Source organism: Myodes glareolus, chromosome 10 (genome assembly GCF_982192425.1).
Source record: "Myodes glareolus chromosome 10, mMyoGla1.1, whole genome shotgun sequence".
NCBI lineage: Eukaryota > Metazoa > Chordata > Mammalia > Rodentia > Cricetidae > Myodes > Myodes glareolus.
The window spans coordinates 58,788,051-58,807,735 of record NC_142035.1 but is presented as its reverse complement, the minus strand read 5'-3'; the positions used below and the strand labels follow the sequence as shown (position 1 = coordinate 58,807,735).

The window sequence follows — 19,685 nt, the reverse complement described above, 5'->3', positions numbered from 1 at the left end:
GAGGCAGATGTAGGCAGATCTCTGAGTACGAGGCCAGCCTGTCTACAGAATGAATGCCAGGACAGGCTTGAAAGCTACAGAGAAACCCAGTCTCAAAAAACCAAAACGAAAACCAAAATCAAAACAAATCAAACAAACAAGCAAAAAGAATCGGTACAGAAAGGGGAAGAAATCAAAGGAGAACCTGGGGAACCTCAAGCTCCACAGAGCCAGCCTGACCATCTCATCGAAACTTTGCTGGTGTGAAACCACCTTCCTGTGCTGTCTAGAAGCAGGAACAGGCGGCTCTGAGCAGCACAGGGTGTTTCTGGATAGCTCCAGTTACCTCTTTTTACTGAGCTCACATTGGCCTCCCCTGAACTTCTTCCGTTTGGCTTTGGAATGCCCTAGACACAGCCACAGGGAAGATGTATGACCTCCTGGCTGACAGATTTCATGCTCTCACAAGGGTCATGACCTTGTACCTCTGGAGGAGAAGGGCATCTGTTGGTGTGAATGCTGGCTGCCCGCTGCTGCTAAATCCTGGGTCCCACCTTGAGGTTCTCCAGCTGTGTCTCCGTCAAGCCTTTTCCAGTCTTCTGGGGGTTCCTCCTGTATAGAGGGACAAGGTTCTGCTTAGGCAACCAAGTGGCTCCCCACCTGGCAGAAGGGCAGACTCTAAGACTCTCCTGCGAGAGTGATAAAATCAAAGACTGTGAATGCTAGGGGCCAGGCCTGGGTCCTCCATCTTTGCCTGCATAGGGTGGAATAGGAACACACAGAAGGGATGAGATGGCTTCTATTATTAATAAGTAACACACTGGGAAGGCAGAATGCCCAGAGCAAGGAGAAACCATGATGCCCTGGACCAAAATGCACCGTGTTGTGTACTGTAAGTACCAGGAGTGAAGCCCCACAGGTGCAGGGGTGGGGTGTGTGTGCATGTTTAGAAACAGCCTTGGTCAAAGAATCAAAAAGACCTCTTTACCAGAGAAGATGGGGTCTTTAGGCAGTGGCCTGCCCCTAATCTCATCTTGATTAACTTATTTGAAAAGGATGGTGGTGTTCTAGATACTTGCTAACACAGAGATTTGTTTTTTAATGATTAATCATGTGGTCTGGGAAAAGGGAGAGATGGGCTCATAAGGTCTGGGAGCGGGAGGCACCGTGTGCAGGCGGGGCAAGGTCTTTCCTCCATCCGTCTACCAATTTCGTGGCCAGGTTAGGTGAAGCAGTCTGGAGGCCCTAAATGCAGCCTCCACGGGAATACATGGGACAAAGCTGGGTAGGGAAGGGGAGAGGGATGCGGGCCATCTTTAGGGTTGTCAAGTCAGAGACCCAAAAGGGACTTCAGGGTGAAGGATCGTGAAAATAAAGCTTTTTGGGAGAACTTCCATGTTTTTGAACTATTCTGGGCAGACCGAGCCAAGTCCAGCTATCCTTGATGCCCTTGTCTGGTGTCCACAGTCAGAATTCCAAGTGACCTGAGACTGGAGACGGGAGAGGCCGTGGGGGAGAGGAATGAACGATCAGCTCTGGGCAGGGAGCAGCGTGTGCCTCACACGTAGGAGACAGGAGTCGGAGCCCTTTCCAGGTTCAGGAGCGCACCTTGAGCGACACCTGGGCTGCGGCAGCCCTCGCCTGATCCTGTAGCTCGCGCAGCTCCGCCCGGAAGGCGCGCAAGCCTCGTTCCAGGAGCAGGTGGCGCTGCAGCAGGGCCTCTGCCTCTGCCTGGTCCTTCCCGCAGGATGCGTTTTCCAGTTGCTTCTGTCGCAGGAGAAGCCAAGAAGCTGCCTCGGCTGAGTCAGAAAAGTACTGTGGGGAGGTGGGGAAGGGTTGAGAGCGAGCATGTGCTCCCGCCCCCCCCCCCATGAGCCCCGCCCCGCCTCATCCCGCGCGTTCTACCTGCCCAGCTAACAGTGCACTTTGCAGCCGGGCGCGCCTCCTTGCGGCTTCAGTCCAGAGTAGCTGCCATGTTCCCAGCACGGCTTCGGCCCTTTCCAGAGGATCTGGCTGTGTCGGGGATCCTCTGACACAGAGGTTGCGACCCCTCTGCATGAGATCTGCACACACAGACTGGTGGCGAAGGAGCTCGGTTTCCAGAGCCTAGCAGGGTTAGGGGTGTGGGTTGTGGAGGGAGGGAGAGGTGACGCCCGGAATTGAAAGCCTGACAGGTAAGGAGGTCGGGATGTCAGAGCGAGGCACTGAGTGGATAGACACCTTGTGTTTCTGCAGAGCGGTAGAGATCTGAGCGAGGTCCCGGCCCAGGGCTGCCTTCTCCATTAGCTGTCTGTGCTCCCTCAACCAGGCCTCCTCCTCCTCACAGCTGTGCAGGAGCTGTGCCAGCTGCAGGGTCTGTTCCAGCCGGGTGCGTCTGAGGAGGGACAAAAGGGCCATGAAAGGGTTTGGGGAAGAGCAGAGCATGGGGAGGGGCTTGCTCACTTGCATCAGATATAACCTTTGGCAGAATTTCCTCAGAATGGCTTAACAAGTAAGACCGAGGCTTGGAGGCTCAGGAGCAGTGTAGAGGAGGTTGCCAGATCAAGATTTCTGCTTGGGCAGGAGATAAAGTTTCAGGAAAGTTCTACAGATGGGTAAGGAGTTGGGACCCGCTCTTACCGGGCTCTGACAAGGGACACGAGGTTATGGTGAAGCTCCACCAGTGCAAGGGCTTTAGCCTGCAGCACCTGCACACCGGTGCCCTGGGAGGAGTCCAGCTGGGATGTCTGCTGGGCAAGGCGGTTCACTTGGCTTCTGTGGGCTGAGACCTGGGCCGCCAGCAGGTCATGCCCCTGCAGCAGCAAGGCTACTTCTTCCAGTTGTGGCCCACAGGCTGTGGAGCTGGCCAGGTGCTGGCCAGAGAGGAGTGGTTAGAACATTTCTAGGCGCTGGGTATCTGTGAACACCTGTGCGGGGAAAGGACCTCCCAGAGTTCAGCTGATCTGCCCACCTGCAGTTCCCCAAGCTGGTCTGTGGTAGCCTCCACCTCCTGCAGAAGGCTCAGCACAGCCTGTGGGCCTGTGATCTGCTTCTTCTGTTCCTGTAGACACTGCAGGAGCTTCTGCCAGCGCTGGGTGACCTCCTTCTGCCTAGAGATTAGGAGGCAAGGGAGCATGGCTGTCCTGGAACAGGGGTACCTTGGGAGCCAGGGTAAGGTATGAATGTGAACATCTAGACACGGATGTTTGGGAGCGTGTGTTCACAGTCAGAGGGAGCCTGGAAGGTTCAGATGTCCAGACCCTTACACCCTCCCCCCATGTCTAGTCCCCATCTCTATGAATGAAAACTATCTTTCCAGGTACACAGACTAAAACTATGACAGCTCAGTTTCTAACTCCAGATCTGTTTGCAAATCCTGTTCGGTACTATCTTCAAAAGATATCAACTGATCTTGGCTATCACAATTGTAATCCCAGGACACAGGAGGAGAGGGCGAATTGCCAGTTTTGAGGCCAGCCTGGTCTCTGTCTATATATATCTGTCTCTGTGAGACCCTGCCTCAAAAGCAAATTAGGAAGTTGTATTCAGAATGCCAGCACTTTTTGCCACCCCATTGTTTCCCCCACCCCACTGTTTCCCCCACACCCGCAGGGTTCTACGCCAGTTTCATAAAGGGCTCTTTACCCCTTCAACCTGCCCTAGCATACATGCAGGTGACCACAGGCACCAAGCCTACAGTGGCTCACTCCTCTGCTCAAGACACAGTGTTTTTCTAGCTTTCTGAGGAAAAGAAAACAAAAACCCACCAAAATGGTTTTGCCTTACTATTTAAGGCCCGGCTTAACCTCCATCCCTTTCCCTCATCTCTTGTGACTTGGGCATTTAGCCACCACCCCTCTGCTACTTTTCAACCTTGTAAGGTGTGTAACTACCTTGGGGTGCTATTCTTGCTATTCTCTCTGCTCAGGACAGTCTGTCCCCCACATATACACAACCAGCTCACTTTCTTCTCCTTGGTCTTTAACCAAAAGTCCACTGACAGCCTCCTGCCTTGGTCTCTCATAGCCCTATGCTTGCTTGCTTTTCCTGCCTGTCTTTCCCTCCCTCCCTCCCTCCCTCCCCCCTTCCCTCCCTTTTTCTTTCCTAAGGACTGAACCAAGGGCCCTGTGCATTATACACATATGCTAACACTGAGATAGACTCAAGATCCTAATTTTTTGTTTGTTTGTTTTTTGACATGGGGTCTCACTAGGTAGCCCCGGCTGGCCTAGAACCTGCTCAGTAGAGTATTCTGGCCCTGCAACTCACAGAGATCTGCCTTCCTCTGGCAGTGCTGCTGGGATCAAAGGTGTGCGCCACCACACCTGGTCCAGCCCCTAATTTTTAAAACTGCTCACATACCCAATTGATTTATTTTCTTTCTTGTTTTCCTTGGGAATGCTTTAAGCCTCAGGAGGGAAAGAATTTTTGCTTGCCCACAGCACTGCTAAATGTTTGATAATGGTGTGTAGGGTTACGGTGTGCACCACATAAATGCCTGTTTAGTGAGTGTGCTGACTAATGAGAGGCTAACCAGAGAGACCAGTGCTTTACCAGTGTGGGTAAGTTATACGTGGTGTGAATTTGTGCGTCCACGGAATTATCTCTTTAGCAGGTCTCTGAAGCCACAGACCACCCCGCTCTTCTGGGGGTTGCTGTGAGGAAGGGTTCACTTGCTTGGCGCTCACCTGCGGGCCACATCTGCCCACTCGTGATACTGTTCCTGCTGCAGGATGGCTGCAATCTCGCCCAAGGCCTGGAAGCGCCCTTCCTGGGGCAGGATGCTAGCCTCTAACATGCTCAGCCTCTGGGTGGCTGCCTCCCCTGTGGTTGAGTTGATGAGGGAGTCTCTGGCCTGCGCTAGCATCTGCTCTGCCTCGTTTAAAAAGCTTTCCCGGAGGGCTGCCTTGCGCCGGAAATGGCGGGCCAGGGTATCCAGTCGCTCTAGCTGGAGCAGCCTGTGCTGCAAGGCCTGGCTCCTGGAGGTCTCCGCCCTCTCTAGTTCTGCCCAGTGCTGGGCCAGTTCTGCAGGGCCCAGGCCCTCTCCGGGTAGGAACAGCCTTCGGTTTTGGGCTCGGAGTGTTGTCTGCAGCTGGAAGAGCAGGGCCTCTATGGCTCCTCGCTGCTGCAGCCGAGGTGGCTTTTCCTGGGCATGGAAGGAAGCAAAAGCTGCCAGTAGCTGGCGCATGGCAGGCAGCGAGTCTGGGAAGTCCCGGGCCTCCAGCTGCATCTGCTTCTCTCCAATCCAATGGAGCAGGTCAGCCATCAGCTGCGCGTATTGTGCCTGCAGTGCCTCTGTCTCCTGGAGCTGCAGCAGGATCTGGAGGAGGGCGGAGCTCTGGTCAGGCTGCACCTGGGCTGGGCCTCAGAATGAAAGCCCTACAACTGGGTGCTAAGTGCCAGGCAGAGTTGGCCATGTAAGGCTGGCGTTCCCTCCCTTAGATGAGGATGCACAAAAATACCCCTCTTGTACCCGGCAGAGTGGCAGGGATTGTACCCTCAGACAGCAGTACTTTCTCTGCAACTGGGCTGAGACCACATCTTCCTTCATCTAACTTTGCCCCCTCAGCCTCATCTTCAGGTTGAGGGCTTACATGCTGTGTCCCGTGTCGTGTGCGTTCTGGCCCCAGCTTCCCTGTACCCCAACTCCCTAAATCAGCTCCCAGTTTTTGACCCCACACCAATGTTAGGACACTAACCCTAAGGACAGCCCTTCCAGGTCTCAGACTCTACCATCGCATCCACAGCATGAGAGAGCCCCCCCAAAACATGGACTCAGTGTAGAGCCTGCTACATGGAGCCTCTTCTATGCCCGCCATGAAGATTTAGCTCTCTAAACATTTTAATCCCACCAGAAGCAGTACAGTTTTTGAGGGCAGTGAAGGCAGAAGGCCGGAAAGAATCACTGCTCCCTTGGCTTCTCGTGTATGCCAGGCACCATATGCCATGCCAGTGTATGTACTAACACTCCCTTGGGCACCCAGGAGCCTTCCATCACTCAGGAGCTGTCACCTCTATGTCACACATGGAGCACAAAGAAGTGAGGCGATTTGGCCAAGGCCATGGAGCCAGTAAGGCACAGGGATAGCCAGCCAGTCAGACCAACCTTAGCCAGCCTCCTCTGGGCCGTCTGCCCCTGGTGCAGGCGGGAGAAGCAGTGGTAGTACAGGGACACATAGGTCATGATAGAGCACTCATCAGGATGCTGGGTGGCCACGTCCTCAGGGTCCAGCAGCTGGGCGATGCCTAGCTTCTGCTCAGCCACTCGGAAGGCAGAGGAGAGGTTGTGCAGAGGGTGCTCCAGACTCAGTGAGCCATAATCCAGCAGGTCTGGCCTGGGCAGACAGCAGGAAGGTTCCTTCCAACGGCCTGCGTTGCTTACATTAGCCATCCACTGCTAGTGTGACAGTGGTTTTCCTCTGATAGTGGGAGCACAGGCAGAGCTTGAGAGGAGGGAGGGATTAACGTGGCAGAGGGGCCAGGACACAAGATGGGGGGGCATCCCCAAGGGATAGACAGACACTAGCTAGAGAGAGGACGGGGAAGAGACAAAGCACAGGAAGTAGGGAAGGCAGGGGTCAAAGGCAAAGCTCGGACCCTTAAGGGAAGGAGGAGGGGCAGGCCTAGGGCAGGGATCAGACCCAGGCCCCACTTGTCCTTCTCTTTCCAGGCCCAGGGACACGGAGCGCATGGAAGAGCCGGCAGCATCCCAGCCTGGGGCTCTGGGCTCAGAGGCTGGAGGCGTTCAGGCTTTAAGACGCACCTGTGTGCATGGAGGAGAGCATTAAAGCCAAGCCCGTCGCTCCAGCTGCGGGAGAAGTCGGTGATGTTGACGTTGGTGTAGCTGGCTGTCTTCCGCTGGCACCACACCAGCAGGGCTTCCTTAGCAGACAGCAAAGCTGCACTGGCCCCGAACTCCTCCTGGCAGGACAGGGCAGTGGGGTCAGTGTGTGCGGTGGGTGGAAGCTACCAGACCCTGCAGGCTGTGGACAGGGGACTCTGAAACCTGGACAGGGGCTTTATTAAGAGTGAAAAATGGGAGTGACAGGGAGAGACGAGGGGTGGGGACAACAGGGACACTCTGGGCTCTCCAAGAAAGGATGGCTGGGGAAGGCCAAAGGAGCCTCTTCAGATGCAGCTTCATCTCAGATCCTCAGGAAAGGAAGAGTCTGATTTTTTTTTAAATAACCTTTTAGGGTTGGTTGGAAGATTCAATCATGTGACTTAACTCAGTATAGCATATGTGACCAGGAACACAGGGAAGCCACACATTCAGTGTAGCACATGTGACCAGCATCACAGAAGAACCACACATTCAGTATAACACATTGACCAGGAACACAGAAGAGCCACACACTCAGTATAGCACATGTGACCAGGAACACAGAAGAGCCACACACTCAGTATAGCACATGTGACCAGGAACATACAAGAGCCACACACTCAGTATAACACATGTGACCAGGAACATACAAGAGCCACACACTCAGATTAGCACATGTGACCAGGAACATATAGGAGCCATACATTCAGTATAGCACATGTGACCAGGAACATTATAGGAGTCACACATTCAGTGTAGCACATGTGACCAGGAACAGAGAGGAGGCACACAGCATACATTGAGGCCTGTCAAGTCACAGCCTGAACCATTTCACAACTCTCCTAGAGGGAGCGGCAGGGAGGTGTGGCCTCGTTCACTCTGCAGTCAGGTCTAAGAAGCAGGCCTATGGTCTAACACTCCAGGTTTACAAGAAAGCCTCTCTTTCTCTCTTAATGCCCTATCATGGTATTTTTAGTATACTGTACTATATTTAGTACACTTCTTTCTCATGCTTTTTCACCTCAAGGCCCTTCAGAATGAAGCTAGTTCCGGAAGAGTGACTGACTGTGAGTCAGCCCCTTCACAACCCTTCTGAAGGGCCAGGCTGGAGCTAACTGACCTGAGGCCTCACAGAACGGAAGGTAGGGCTCGCTACACTCCTGTCACCCGAGGCTTTGTAGGCCAGGCACGAGACCTCTTCGCCTCAGCTCTCTGTGGCAGTTACGGTTAAGATTTCTACATCTTCATACACTATTGAGGTGAAGTCTCTTTCCATATCTAATTTCCTCGGGTGGTGCTGAGACGTGTGTGAGAGAAGCTAGGACACTATCCGGGACCCAGGTGAGCAGGGAGAAGGCCTGAGGTGGCTGCAGAGGGCGCTGGGAACCAGACTCAGGTTGTCAGGCTTACCAGCAAATGCCTTTGCCCACTGAGCCAGTTCATGGGCCTTCAGAGGGTTTGCTTTGAGGGGCGTTCTGTATATGTTAGACCCATGACCTTTTTTTTTTTTTTATTAGAGTCTCACTCTCCAGCTTGACTTTCCCAACCCAGGTGGATTTGGGGGTGGGGCTTTGGAAATCATAAAGCAGAAACTTGATAGATATCAGGACATTCTGCTTGTATTTTCTGACCCAGGTGGAGGGGGAAGGAGGAACTGGAAAAGATGGAGACTGTGATAATACTGCCTCTGTGATCTTCAAGAACCTGAGGACTTCAGAGACCTCTGGGCCAGGGTCCCTTTTCATATCTAACTTCCTCTGATGGTATATTATGGTGTAGTGAAGGTGGCCAGGATCCAGTGCCAAGTAACACACCAGGAAGAGTTGGTGGCCAGCCACCCTGCATCTCACCAGCAAGTGACTTGTCCCCTGAACCCCCATTCTTATTTCAGCACATGGCAGCACCCTGCGTTCTTTGCCCCCCGGATGGAGAGTGAAAGTTCAGTCAGTGAGCACCAAGGGTCGCTGTGGGATCATCAGCATGGGTGGAGCTGCTCTGTCCCCAGGGGCCTGAGGTGAAGCCAGGGCTGGGCTAGGCCGTGGCATACTGGAGGGTGAGACATACCCTGTCCAGGGAGATGTGGGAAATCTGGAAACGCAGAATGATGACCCAGAGGAGTCCCAGGATGAGCGACTGGTCTCCATCCACAATGTTCTCTGGCCCGATGAAGGCTATGGGCACCTGCGGGCACGGGTGATTGGGCTAAGCCATCAAGCCTCTGTTCCCAAGAAACCCAGAGTCCAGGAGGCCGTGAGATGGGAGGGTCCTGAAATCCGGCCTCCTCCAGCCAGAGGTCCTCCAGGGAGAGCAGGCAATGGACAATGTCAGAAAAAGGATGTTGTTCTGAACTGGTCTCAGTCTCCCCAGGTGCTCTCTAAGCAGGTAAACTAGCCTGGGTAGCGGACCCTCATATGTGGTGTTGGAAATGAGCGTTTTCAAGTGGACTAAATAGACAACAGCCAGTGTCTGCCTCCTTTTTCCAGTGCCACTGCATCTCAAGAGGGTGGCCTGGTCCCTGAATCGCCTCTAGACCTCTGTCTTCAGTCGGTATTTCAACTCCAACAGAGCTGTTAGAAGTCCAGGGTCTCCATCTCCACCCAGCCAGATTCTCTAGAGTCTGGGCCCAGGAATCTGCATTGGAGCAAACAGTGGGTGGCTCAAGGGTGAAGCCCCTGGTCTAGATCTCGCTCCTCAGAGGAGAGGACGGGTTAACTCAGGACGGGGTCTGCCTGGTCCCCCCTGGCTCCATCTTCACTGCTGAATCACGTGGTACCAAGGAGGAGAACTGAATAACTGTGAGATTAGGGCTCCGGGCTTTGCTTGTGGCATCCCTGGTGTCTGATTCTAACACAGGCCTTAGTGTCCTTGCACAGGCTGGCTGTCTCGGCTGTCTGAAAATATTGTCCCCCCAGACGTCCACATGATTAGTCCCCTTTCTTCCTTTAAGCCTCTAGTGTGGTGTCGCTTTGTCAACATGGGCTGCTCCAACCATCTCATTTGAAGTTGAAACCATGCATTTCCCTCCCGCCTAGACATACACATCTGCTCCTGTTTACTGACACATAGACATACACCTAATGTACACCACTGCTCCTGTAGTGGGGTGTTGGTTTTGCTCCCCAATACTGCCTCAGCTCTTTTTTTTTTCTTTTCTTTTTTGGTTTTTTTTTCTTTTTTTTTCAAGACAGGGGTTCTCTGTAGCTTTGGAGCCTGTCCTGAAACTAACTCTTATAGACCAGGCTGGCCTTGAACTCACAGAGATCCGTCTGCCTCTGCCTCCAGAGTGCTGGGATTAAAGGCGTGCGCCACCACTGCCCAGCCCTCCTCAGTTCTTAGTAGAACTTTATTACTGGTGTACACCAGGTAGGAACGATGAGCTGAATGAGCAAAGAAAGGGGAGGCTCCCTGTAAGACCAGAGCAGCTGTGAGCTGGTCACTACCCTGCGTGAGGAGCTTCCCTAGGCATTGTACCTTGTGGGCACAGCTGCACCTCACAGGTCTCTGATCAATGCACCCACACACTTCCCTCTTCTCCTGGCCTGCATTGCTCTGTATTCACCTCAGCTTGAAGGTGCGGCACCTGACTAAAGGAGGGCTCGTCCGCTCCTTCCAGCTCTCCAGAGTCAATTCTCCCAGCTGTAAGGTTTAGCAATATCAGCAGCGGATCAATGAACTCGATCGCAGTGGCAGGAAATCAGCAAATATTCAGACTTTGGTGTGGTGGTGGTGTGTGTTTATATATGTGTATGTGGTAACAGACCAGAGGTGCTGGTCATGAGGGGCCCTCTGTGCTGTGGGAACTCTTTATAAGGCCCATCTCTGTGGTTTGTCTCTTCCCCAGGCGACTCTGTGCCCTCCTGAACCCTTCTCTATGGCAGCCTCCTGTGGACACACACACACCTGGACTCTGCTACGCGGCTGACCATGCATCTTGTCTGCTAAATCATTGTGGATCTACATGTCCAGGTTTAAGAAGAGAGAAGATCACAAGCACTTAGATTCTTCCAGCAAAGAACCCTGCAATCCTCCCTTATTAGACAGAGATGCTTTCTGTCCTGCTGGGATGCAGACTGGTCCTGCTGTGGCCAGCTGGTGGCCTAAGCCAAGTGCACTGTGCAAGGTGAGCTTTCTGCTGGCTCCTGTGCCTCGGCTGCACCTTCGGTATTCAGGCCCGGTCTCCTGCTCTGCCTGAGGCCTGTCATATGATGGCCTCCGGTTGCTGCTCACCCGGCTATCCACCCAGAAACCCCTTCCCAGAACATACCTTGGCCCTGAGGAAAGCCAGGGCATGGCTGTTGTTCTCCAGAAAGTGCACACGCAGGCGGCCTGGGCTGGGCGCTGGCAGGGCCTCCCCAGAAATAAGCTCCAACAGCTGCAGTAGGTGGGCACCGTCAGCAAGCTCTGCATACAGGTTCTGGATCCTGATACCCGCCTGAGGAGTGGATTCAGGGCAGATGTGGGGTTGGCCCAGCATCTCCTGCCCACCCCACTTTAAAGCCTGGGAGGAGCAGGCCAGAAGAGCTGCAGGCAGGGGGTCCCATAACAGGTACCCAGGTCGCTGACCAGAACTGGAGGTTCCCAGGCCATACTTACCCGGCCCAGTCGGAAGATGTTGTTGATCCAGTTGGTGAAGGTCTTCTCCTGCATCTGCGCATGCTGAGCCTGGAGCTTGCGGACATGACCGATCTCATACTCAGAGTCCATGGCCAAACTTGGACTTGGAAGGACGGAGCTGCAGGCCTGAGTCTCTTCCTCAGAGACGCTAAGGAACTGGAGGGTTGAAGGGACAACCAACCTATGACCCTATAGCTCTCGGAGGATGAATGGCAACTGGCATCTCCCTGTGTCTGGAGATGGTGGGAGCATTGAGGCTGGGAAGCACTGTGGGCACTGGTGAACCTCCTGCCAGAAGCCCGAGGCCCTGTCCTGCTGCATTATTCCCATGAAGGACAGGAATTACGAGGTGGAGCCTATGCAGGTAAGAAGCCTGACTGGTAGCCTGCACTTGAATGACCCAGAGTCACCCCCTCCCCCCCGCCCCAGATTCTTCTCCGAACCCCCGCTAGTCCTTCCACCACAGCCATTGACCCCTGTTCTTTGGCTCAGTTTTGGCACAGAAGGAAGACAGGGGCTGCTCACCTTGGCAGTTGACGTCTGGGTCTTCACTAGGAGGCCCCACTCTCGGATGGAGATACAAGATAGCAGGGCTTGAGGAGTGAGGGAAAGGCGACCAGAAAAGTCAAGCTGGAGTTGGGCCACAGTGTGGCCCTCCCCTCTGCCAGCCTGTCAGGGGTAATGACACACAGGCAGCATTGTCCTCCCACCTGCCACAGGGCGGAGCCCAGACAGGAGGGGGTGGCTCGAGAATGTTCTAGGTTCATAGCTAGGGGGTCGCCTCCTTCATTCTCTACCCCACCCCCTGGCTGCTTCCTTTGTTGGTAGGTGAGGGTCTTGTTGGCTCTGGTGAGAACATGGTAGGATGCTGAGGTCTGATTGAGACATCAATGGCCAGGGTCTCTGGCCGAAGGCTGTGGATTCACTTCCCCTCCTGCACCCCATCCTAGGACGATGGCTTGAGCAAACTGACTGACAGCCCCTCCCTAACCTGAGAACAACTACGGGGACCCTAACATCCTGAGCTCAGCTTCCTAGGCTCCCACCAGCTCAGCCGAGTGTTGAGAAGGCAGCCAGTGACAAATTGTACTAGGGAGAGCAGCTTCTCAGGGGGGCAGCTCCCACTCACTCCCCTACAAGCAACAACCCCCTCCTAGACGCTGCCTGTCTGAGGCCCTGTTCTCTTTTCTCAGGAGCCTTGGTCACAGGGACACCCCCTGCCCCGTGCCCTCTCCCAGAGCCTCCAAGGACATTCACACACAGCCACTCAGAGATGGCGGCCCAAGTTTAGTTAGTTGTATGGAACCCCCAGGGCAGGCGCTCATCCTTCCTCTGACCGCGGCACAGGAGGGAGCTTACCACCCTTTGCATGGCCTGCCTGGAGCCCCAGACCACTGCCAGCTCCAAGAAGATTCTGGAGGAGATGGCAGTTTCTCAGGACCAGTTCCTGTTTTGTAGGGGAATACTTCAATTGGCTTAAGCTAAACAGGGTCCATCCTGGAAAGGAGGGTGGGGTCTACTGTACCCAAACTTCATGGTTCTGAGAATGAAAAAGGAATATGCTGTGCTGAATGACGATCTAGGTCGGCATCATCATGAGGGTGACAGGGAAAAGCCCAATGCTGTGCAGGTGCACACCTGAAGTGCACGAGAGAGACGAGAGAGAGAGGAGACAGAGAGAGAGAGACCTGCATCTCGGGGGTGTGCTCATCGCTGCCCCGCCCCACAACCCAGCAGTACCCATCCCCACAGTCCCTTCAGCATGGGCTTTCAATCTCTCAGGTAAGGTGTGAGCCTCAGTAGGGTCTTTGTCCCGAGTCATGTGACCCACTGTGAGACCTCTTCCCAGAGAGGACGTGGGAGGAATTGGAGTTACAGGAATGGCATGAAGAGGCATAGCTCCCTGGACTCTGCCATCTCCTTTCAAAAGGACCCAAGGGACCACTTTCCTCTTGAGAAGTGACAGTTACAAGTCAGTGCTAGTGTGGATGGCCACTTTTAAATATGGTTTTATAAAATAGAGGCATTGTATACTTACTGTTGCTAAATACTATATATTCTGACATGCTCTTGAATTGGGTCCTGGGTTACTTGAATAAACTCAGGCTCCCTGTTCTGGGGTCATACTGTCTGGCCATCTGCCCACCCCATGAGCTCAGCAGGACTTCCCTGACAGGAGAGGATGGCAGGACCTAGCTGAAGGGCTCACTCCCCTCACTTGCAGGGGTTCCTGCCATCTGATGCCATGTGGTGGTTACAAACACGGTCTTTGGAACCAGGGAGAGCATGAAGTAGCCATGCAGACACAGACGACATGCCGTCCTCCTGTGTGTGAACCCTGAGGTGGCTTCCTTGAAAACTAGGGTGATGTGTCTGGTGGTTGGGATGTGAGTGTACTGAAGGCTTGGATGGTGATTGGACCATATGACGAGGAAGCAGGTCGCTGAGGCATGCCTTGGAAGTAGCTCTCCTGTCTTGGGTCTCCTTCCCTCTGCCTCCTTAGCTGTCAAGAGGCAACAGCCTCCTCTGTGATATGCTCCTGGCTGTCACATTCTGCCCCACCTCAGGCCCAATGGAGCCAGCGGACTGCATATATGTTTGTATGTTTCTCTTTCTCTGTGCTGAATTTTCCCAAACAGTTGACCAATTTAAACTTTCCCTCCGAGAAACTGAATTACATCAAGTGTTTCTGTGACACTCAGAAACTAACACACGGGGGGGGGGTAGGGCGATACAGTCAAGGTGGGAACAGGCGTGTCGTGGAGGGGTATTCTGAACAGTCTAGGAACTCCGTGCCAGTTCTGGGAAGATACAATCTTTCATTTGGCCACCATCCCCGGCGTTTTCCTTTCTGGTGAACTTATCATGACGAACGAGAGAATATCATGGAGAGTAGACCCATGATTCCCTTTTGTTCAGGAATGTCACCGGGTCAGAGTGTGGTGAGGCTCAGCTGCTAGGCTTCTCCCAGCAGAAGGTGAAGAGGAGTGGGAAGGGAGACCCCAGAAGTCTTAGCTTGCAGTCCCTAGAAAGGCCTCCTCTGAGGTTCCATACAGAAGCGACTTGGTCACATGTACGTAGAACATACGGACACTTTTGAGACACTCCTGAGACATATATTTGTGATTATATTTATGGAGATATATGACAAGTGTGAGAGAAAAAAGTAGCAACACAACTGGGGGAAAAGGCAGCCCTCCCGGGCATCACCACCATGGACACCAGGGTCCTCACAGCACAGAGATGCCTGCATTCAGTTACAGCCCCAGAATCAAACATTCCCCTTTGTGTGTCCAGTTAATTAAAACACACTCATTCAGAGTCAAATGCACACCATGTTCCTCTTAAAGCTGTCATTTAGAGAGTAAGGTGGGGAGCATGAATGGTGACATAAGAATTCTCCCTGGTTTTAAAACAGACTGCCACAACCAACAACGTAGTTCAGGCTTCAAATTTATGGTAATCCTCCTGCATCAGTCTCCCAAGCACTGGGATAACAGGTGTGAGCTTTTAGCATTTTCTCTTAAATCTACAGTTCTGACCCTGAGGTTGATGGGGCAGACAATTAGGGGAGGGAGTATGTCTTTCTGAAGATTTGGGGGCCCTGTTCAGATCCATTCATTTCTGGTGCTGGGCGGGGCTATGTGGGCACCGCTGTGCTGTGACTCCTACTGCATAAGTGATGGTGGAAGTGTCCTCAGCTGGGCTGCAGAGCAGGCCCCTGCACCTGAATAAGTGGGCCAGAGAAATTCAAGGGCTCGGGGAGAGGTATGTGCGCAGACCAATCCTGGCCCCAGGCAGGCACTCCTGATGTGAATGAAGCACACTAGCTTGGAAGACAAGGCGTTACACAAAAGATTTCTACAGAAAAGCTTCATCTTGTGAGAAAAACACAACTGGACACAACAAAATGCGTATTTTTCTTTAAAAATCAAACAGCAGTATCGATCATTGAGACGCTGATCTCCACTGACAGCTCAGGATGGGCCAGTCTCTCTACCTGGGTCTCGAATTTAAATTCTGCCACCTTCTGTCACTTACCAAAAAGCCTTGGGAACATTCAATGGCCGAAGGGCACACTTAGTGACAGATGGGAATTGTTTCTTCTTAAGTCTGATAAATTGACTTTGCTGCAATCTATTGGGTGAACTGGGAAGAAGAGCCAATCCTCAGACTTCATTATGATCTGAAACATTAGCTACAGCTCTTGCCAGGGGCTGACAGAGGTTGTGAATTCCAAATTCCTAACCGAATCCAGCTTTGCTGGAGCGAGGCTTGGCAGGGTCATGCAGCAGGTGCTTGAACAAGGCAGTTTTTCCTGGCCTGGCTGCTTACTCTGCTGGGCACTGCGGAAGGGATGGGCACACAGAGACATGGCACATCCTCTTTCAAACCTGGGTATCAGTCTTCTTTCTCTTTGGTGTCAGTCTACAGAGAGAAGCAACCCTCTGTTCTGTTTCCCCTCCCTTCTAAATATAGCAGGAAACAATAAGAAAAATAAATTATTTTCTCTCAGTGCCCTTTGAAGGACTGAGAGGTTCATGGTAGCAAATTGCCCAGCATAGTCCTGGACTTCATTGCGTCCCCAGCTCACTCCCTGAGTTCCCCAGAGCTCCCCAGCCTGTGTCCACATCTACATTTTTTCTTTGGATAATCTCTTTTCTTCTTAGACTTTAAATCTCCATATATAGTGCTCTTCTCAATATTTTGATAGGAATTTAGGGATTTTTAGAGGTAAAGGGACCTCATACAGCATCCACTATCTGCCCCCCCTATCCTACAGGAGGAAGCTGAGATAGGAGAGAACAGAATCTTGGCCAAGGACATTCAGCAAGTCAGTGGCAGGGCAGACTGCAGGCCCAGGCAACCCTCCCTTCCCACCCCAGCTGTGCACCCTCAGTCAGCCTTCGGCAGGGACTTCCTGTGGGAGGGGGGCACGAGGTGCAGGGGCAGGCTGTTTGGGAGCTCGTAGCCGTCCAGCTTGATCTTGATGAGGTGCTTGGCCAGCGCGAACTCCTCCTCATCCAGCATGCCGTCGCAGTCGCAGTCCGCCAGCTTCCAGATCTTGCCCAGGACACTGTTAGGCAGCTTGGACGTCACCATTTCCTTCTTGGCATTGACACCCGATATCTTGCCATTGATGGGCGACAGCGTGTAAAAGAGTTCATCATACACGGGCTTGTCTTTAGCCACGACCCACTCCTCCTCATCAGCGCCCTCCTTGGCCCCCTCCCCGTAGCCCTGGTTGAAGGGCCCCTCGGTGGTGCCGTCGAAGGCGCCGCCCTGCACCATCTGCGTGGGCGTGTTCATTTCTTCCTGGCTGATGAGGCTCATCAGGGAGGAGATCTTGTTGCTCAGCATGTTGTCCACGGCCTCGATCAGCTTGGGCTTCAGCGAGTGGAACTTGGTGAAATCATAGTTCTCGAGCTGTTCCTACGGGAGGGAACCAGAATTGGGGTTACATTCTCGGCAGGAGGTGCTGCTGGGTTTCCGTAAAGCAGACATCCCACCACACCCTCTGCCAGTCAGAAGAACTCTTTGCTGGGGCTCCCATGTCCAAGCTCACCAGACGCAAAGAGGGGCTTAGGAACAAGGAACAAGCTTCCGGATTGAGAGAGTAGCTGCTCTCGCTGGAGGCTGCAGCAGTTACAGACATCGCCGACGACTGAGAAAAACCCTTCACCTGCCCTTAATGCTCTAGAGAATTAGATCGCTCTCAGAAAGGTTCCGCCTCACACTTGTTACATTCATAATGATCCAGGGAGTGAAAAAGGACAGTTTACAACCTTGCTTACAATCACATGGGCTATCCAGATGGCATTAAGACTAGAGACCACAGACTACAACTGCTAACTCTTTATTTTGCTAAAGAACTCAGGGACAAGAGGGAGCCCACGCCTGACACTGCAGAGATGGTTAGGATCTGGAAGCTGAATAGCTCAGAGATCTAGGGTAGACTCAAACACGACAAAAAAAAAAAAAAAAAAAAGATCAATGAGATGATTCCTAATGATACTCTGCTATACTCATGGAATTGGTGCCTAGCCCAACTGTCATCAGACAGGCTTCCTCCAGCAGCTGATGGGAGCAGATGCAGAGACCAACTGTCAAACAGTAAGCGGAGCTCGGGGAACTCTGTAGAAGAGGGGGAGGAAGGATGGTAGGAGCCAGAGGGGTTGAAGACACCAGGAGTACACGGTCCACAGAATCAACTAAGCAGAGCCACATGGGCTCACAGAGACTGAAACGGCAACCATGGAGCCTGCATGGGTCTATACTAGGCCTTCTGCACACATGCTGTGGTTCTTTAGCTTGGGGTGTTAGTGGGACTCCTAACAGTAGGAGAGGGGGTGTCTCTGACTCATCTGCCTGCTCATGGGACCCTTTTCTTCTACTGGGTTGCCTTGCCCAGCTTTGACAAGAGGGTGTGTGCCTAGTCTCATTGCATCTTGCTATGCCAAATTCAGCTGCTATCACTAGGAGACCTGCTCTTTTCTGAAAGGAAATGAAGGAGCAACGGATCTGGGGGTGGGGGAAGGCTGCAATTGGGATGTATTGCAAAAAGTTAAATTAAAAAAAATAATTAAAGATCAAAAGAAAAAACCTTCAAGGACTATATTTAGAAAAAATTAAAACAAAAAACCCCGCAAAATTTAAAAATCCTATTATTTGAGAACTTTGTAGCTGACTGTACGTGGTACCACACACCTATAATCCCAGCACTCAGAAGGTAAAGATTATAGAGTAGCTGCAAGCTTGAGGTTAGCCTGGTCTACATAGCAACACCCTGTCTCAATTCCCCTAGCTCCTGGTGAAAGGAACTTTGGTTTTTGAGTTTTTGATGCAGGCTGGGGCACACGCTCCTTGGCTTTAACCTCTGTAGGAATGAGCTCAGAAGGCTACAGGACCGGAAACCTGCGGTGAATCCCCACAGAGGCACAGCTTACTGCACGGAGGCTTCCCCAAGGTCCCTGTCAGTGCTGCGGGAACCTTGCAGCTGGAGACTAGGCAGTTATTTCAAAAGTGCGCACAAATGAGCACAAGCTGAAACCCAGGTTGAGCCCCGTAAGCCGGGTCACAAGCAGGTCTCCACTCATCTTTTGGGAGGAGTAGTCTTTCAGCAGAGCTGAACCTTGACCTGTACTTCTCAGGTAGAGCAAGCCTCAGTGACCTTCCAGTTCCAGCCCCTTCAGAGGCTGTTACAGGCATGTGTGGAACCATGTTCAGCTTTTACATGAGTGCTGGGACCAAACCCTGGGTCTCATGCATGCACAGCAAGGGCTCTGAGCTGCAGAGCCAGCTGTCATTTCTTTAGCCAACAGCAGAGCTGTTGTTTTCTGTGTTTTGTCTGTGTGTGTCGCTGGGAAATAAACTTGGGATCTAACACACATCAGACAAGTGCTCTTCCGCCGAGCTCTGCATTCCCAGCCCTCGCTGCAGTTTTTCTATGTGGGTGCTTATGTATGGGCAGTTCTGGGTAGAGTGAAGGCGTGGAGGTAGAGAGGCTATTCATTTATGCAGTTTCCTGGAGATGAGACAGAGATCCAGGAAAGAGGCCAATCTTGGCTGTTCTGGATAGAAGCAGTGTATCAGGCTATTAAGGTGGGAAGTGGGCATGGACAAATACATACTATCATTGTAAAAAAAAGATGGGGGAAAAGTAGGGAGTAAAAATAAAGATTTAAGGCAGGCAGAGTGCAGCGCACAACGCCTATCTGTGCTCTGTGAGCTACAACACAGTTCGCGAGCTTCGGGCAAGGGGTTGGAGATTGAAACACACAAAGACACACAGACCTCTAGTCCCTGGGAAGAAGTCCTTTATTCAATAGCACCATGGAGGCTTATATACCCAACAGTCAGGTGGGCCAACAGGTGAAAACCTTATCCTCTGATCCTCAAGGCAAGGCAACATGTGCTTGTGAAGCAGAGCTGGTAAACAACTTTGACACAGCTTTCAGTAACTCAAATCAGAAGGAAAGTAAAGATCTCTAGCAGGGAAGAGCAGCTGGAGGCCAGGACTCCAAATGGTCCCAATAGCATAGCACGTGCCTCTAAGGCCAGCACTTGGGAGGTGGAGGCAGGAGGGTCAAGAATTCCAGGTGAGCCCTTGCAGGGTTGGGGTGGGGATTCAGGCACAGTGGTAAACACCTTTCATCCCAGAACTCTGGAAGCAGAGCAGGTGTACATACCTCTGTAAGTTCTAGACCAGCAGAGCTGGACAGTGGGACTTTGCCTCAAAAGGCTAATAAACGAATAAACAAATGAGCAAATAGAACTCAGGGTGGGGACT

General features: G+C 52.5%; 2 protein-coding genes across 2 annotated transcripts in view; both read right to left on the bottom strand.

Moving 5' to 3' along the window:
* Positions 1-11,659, bottom strand: part of Sptbn5 (spectrin beta, non-erythrocytic 5) — a 42,643-nt gene extending 30,984 nt beyond the window's left edge. Inside the window, 12 exon segments of the mRNA XM_087910874.1 lie at positions 465-591; positions 1,537-1,794; positions 1,885-2,085; positions 2,200-2,353; positions 2,599-2,831; positions 2,930-3,068; positions 4,647-5,278; positions 6,065-6,293; positions 6,722-6,879; positions 8,846-8,962; positions 11,046-11,213; positions 11,375-11,659. Of these exon segments, the coding sequence (XP_087767000.1) occupies positions 465-591; positions 1,537-1,794; positions 1,885-2,085; positions 2,200-2,353; positions 2,599-2,831; positions 2,930-3,068; positions 4,647-5,278; positions 6,065-6,293; positions 6,722-6,879; positions 8,846-8,962; positions 11,046-11,213; positions 11,375-11,485 (2,527 nt within the window). The 5' untranslated portion in view covers positions 11,486-11,659.
* A 2,844-nt stretch (positions 11,660-14,503) lies between these two features.
* Positions 14,504-19,685, bottom strand: part of Ehd4 (EH domain containing 4) — a 70,472-nt gene continuing 65,290 nt past the window's right edge. The window contains exon 6 of the mRNA XM_048459633.3: positions 14,504-16,828. Within this exon, the coding sequence (XP_048315590.1) occupies positions 16,292-16,828 (537 nt within the window). The 3' untranslated portion in view covers positions 14,504-16,291. The remainder of the gene's footprint in view (positions 16,829-19,685) is intronic.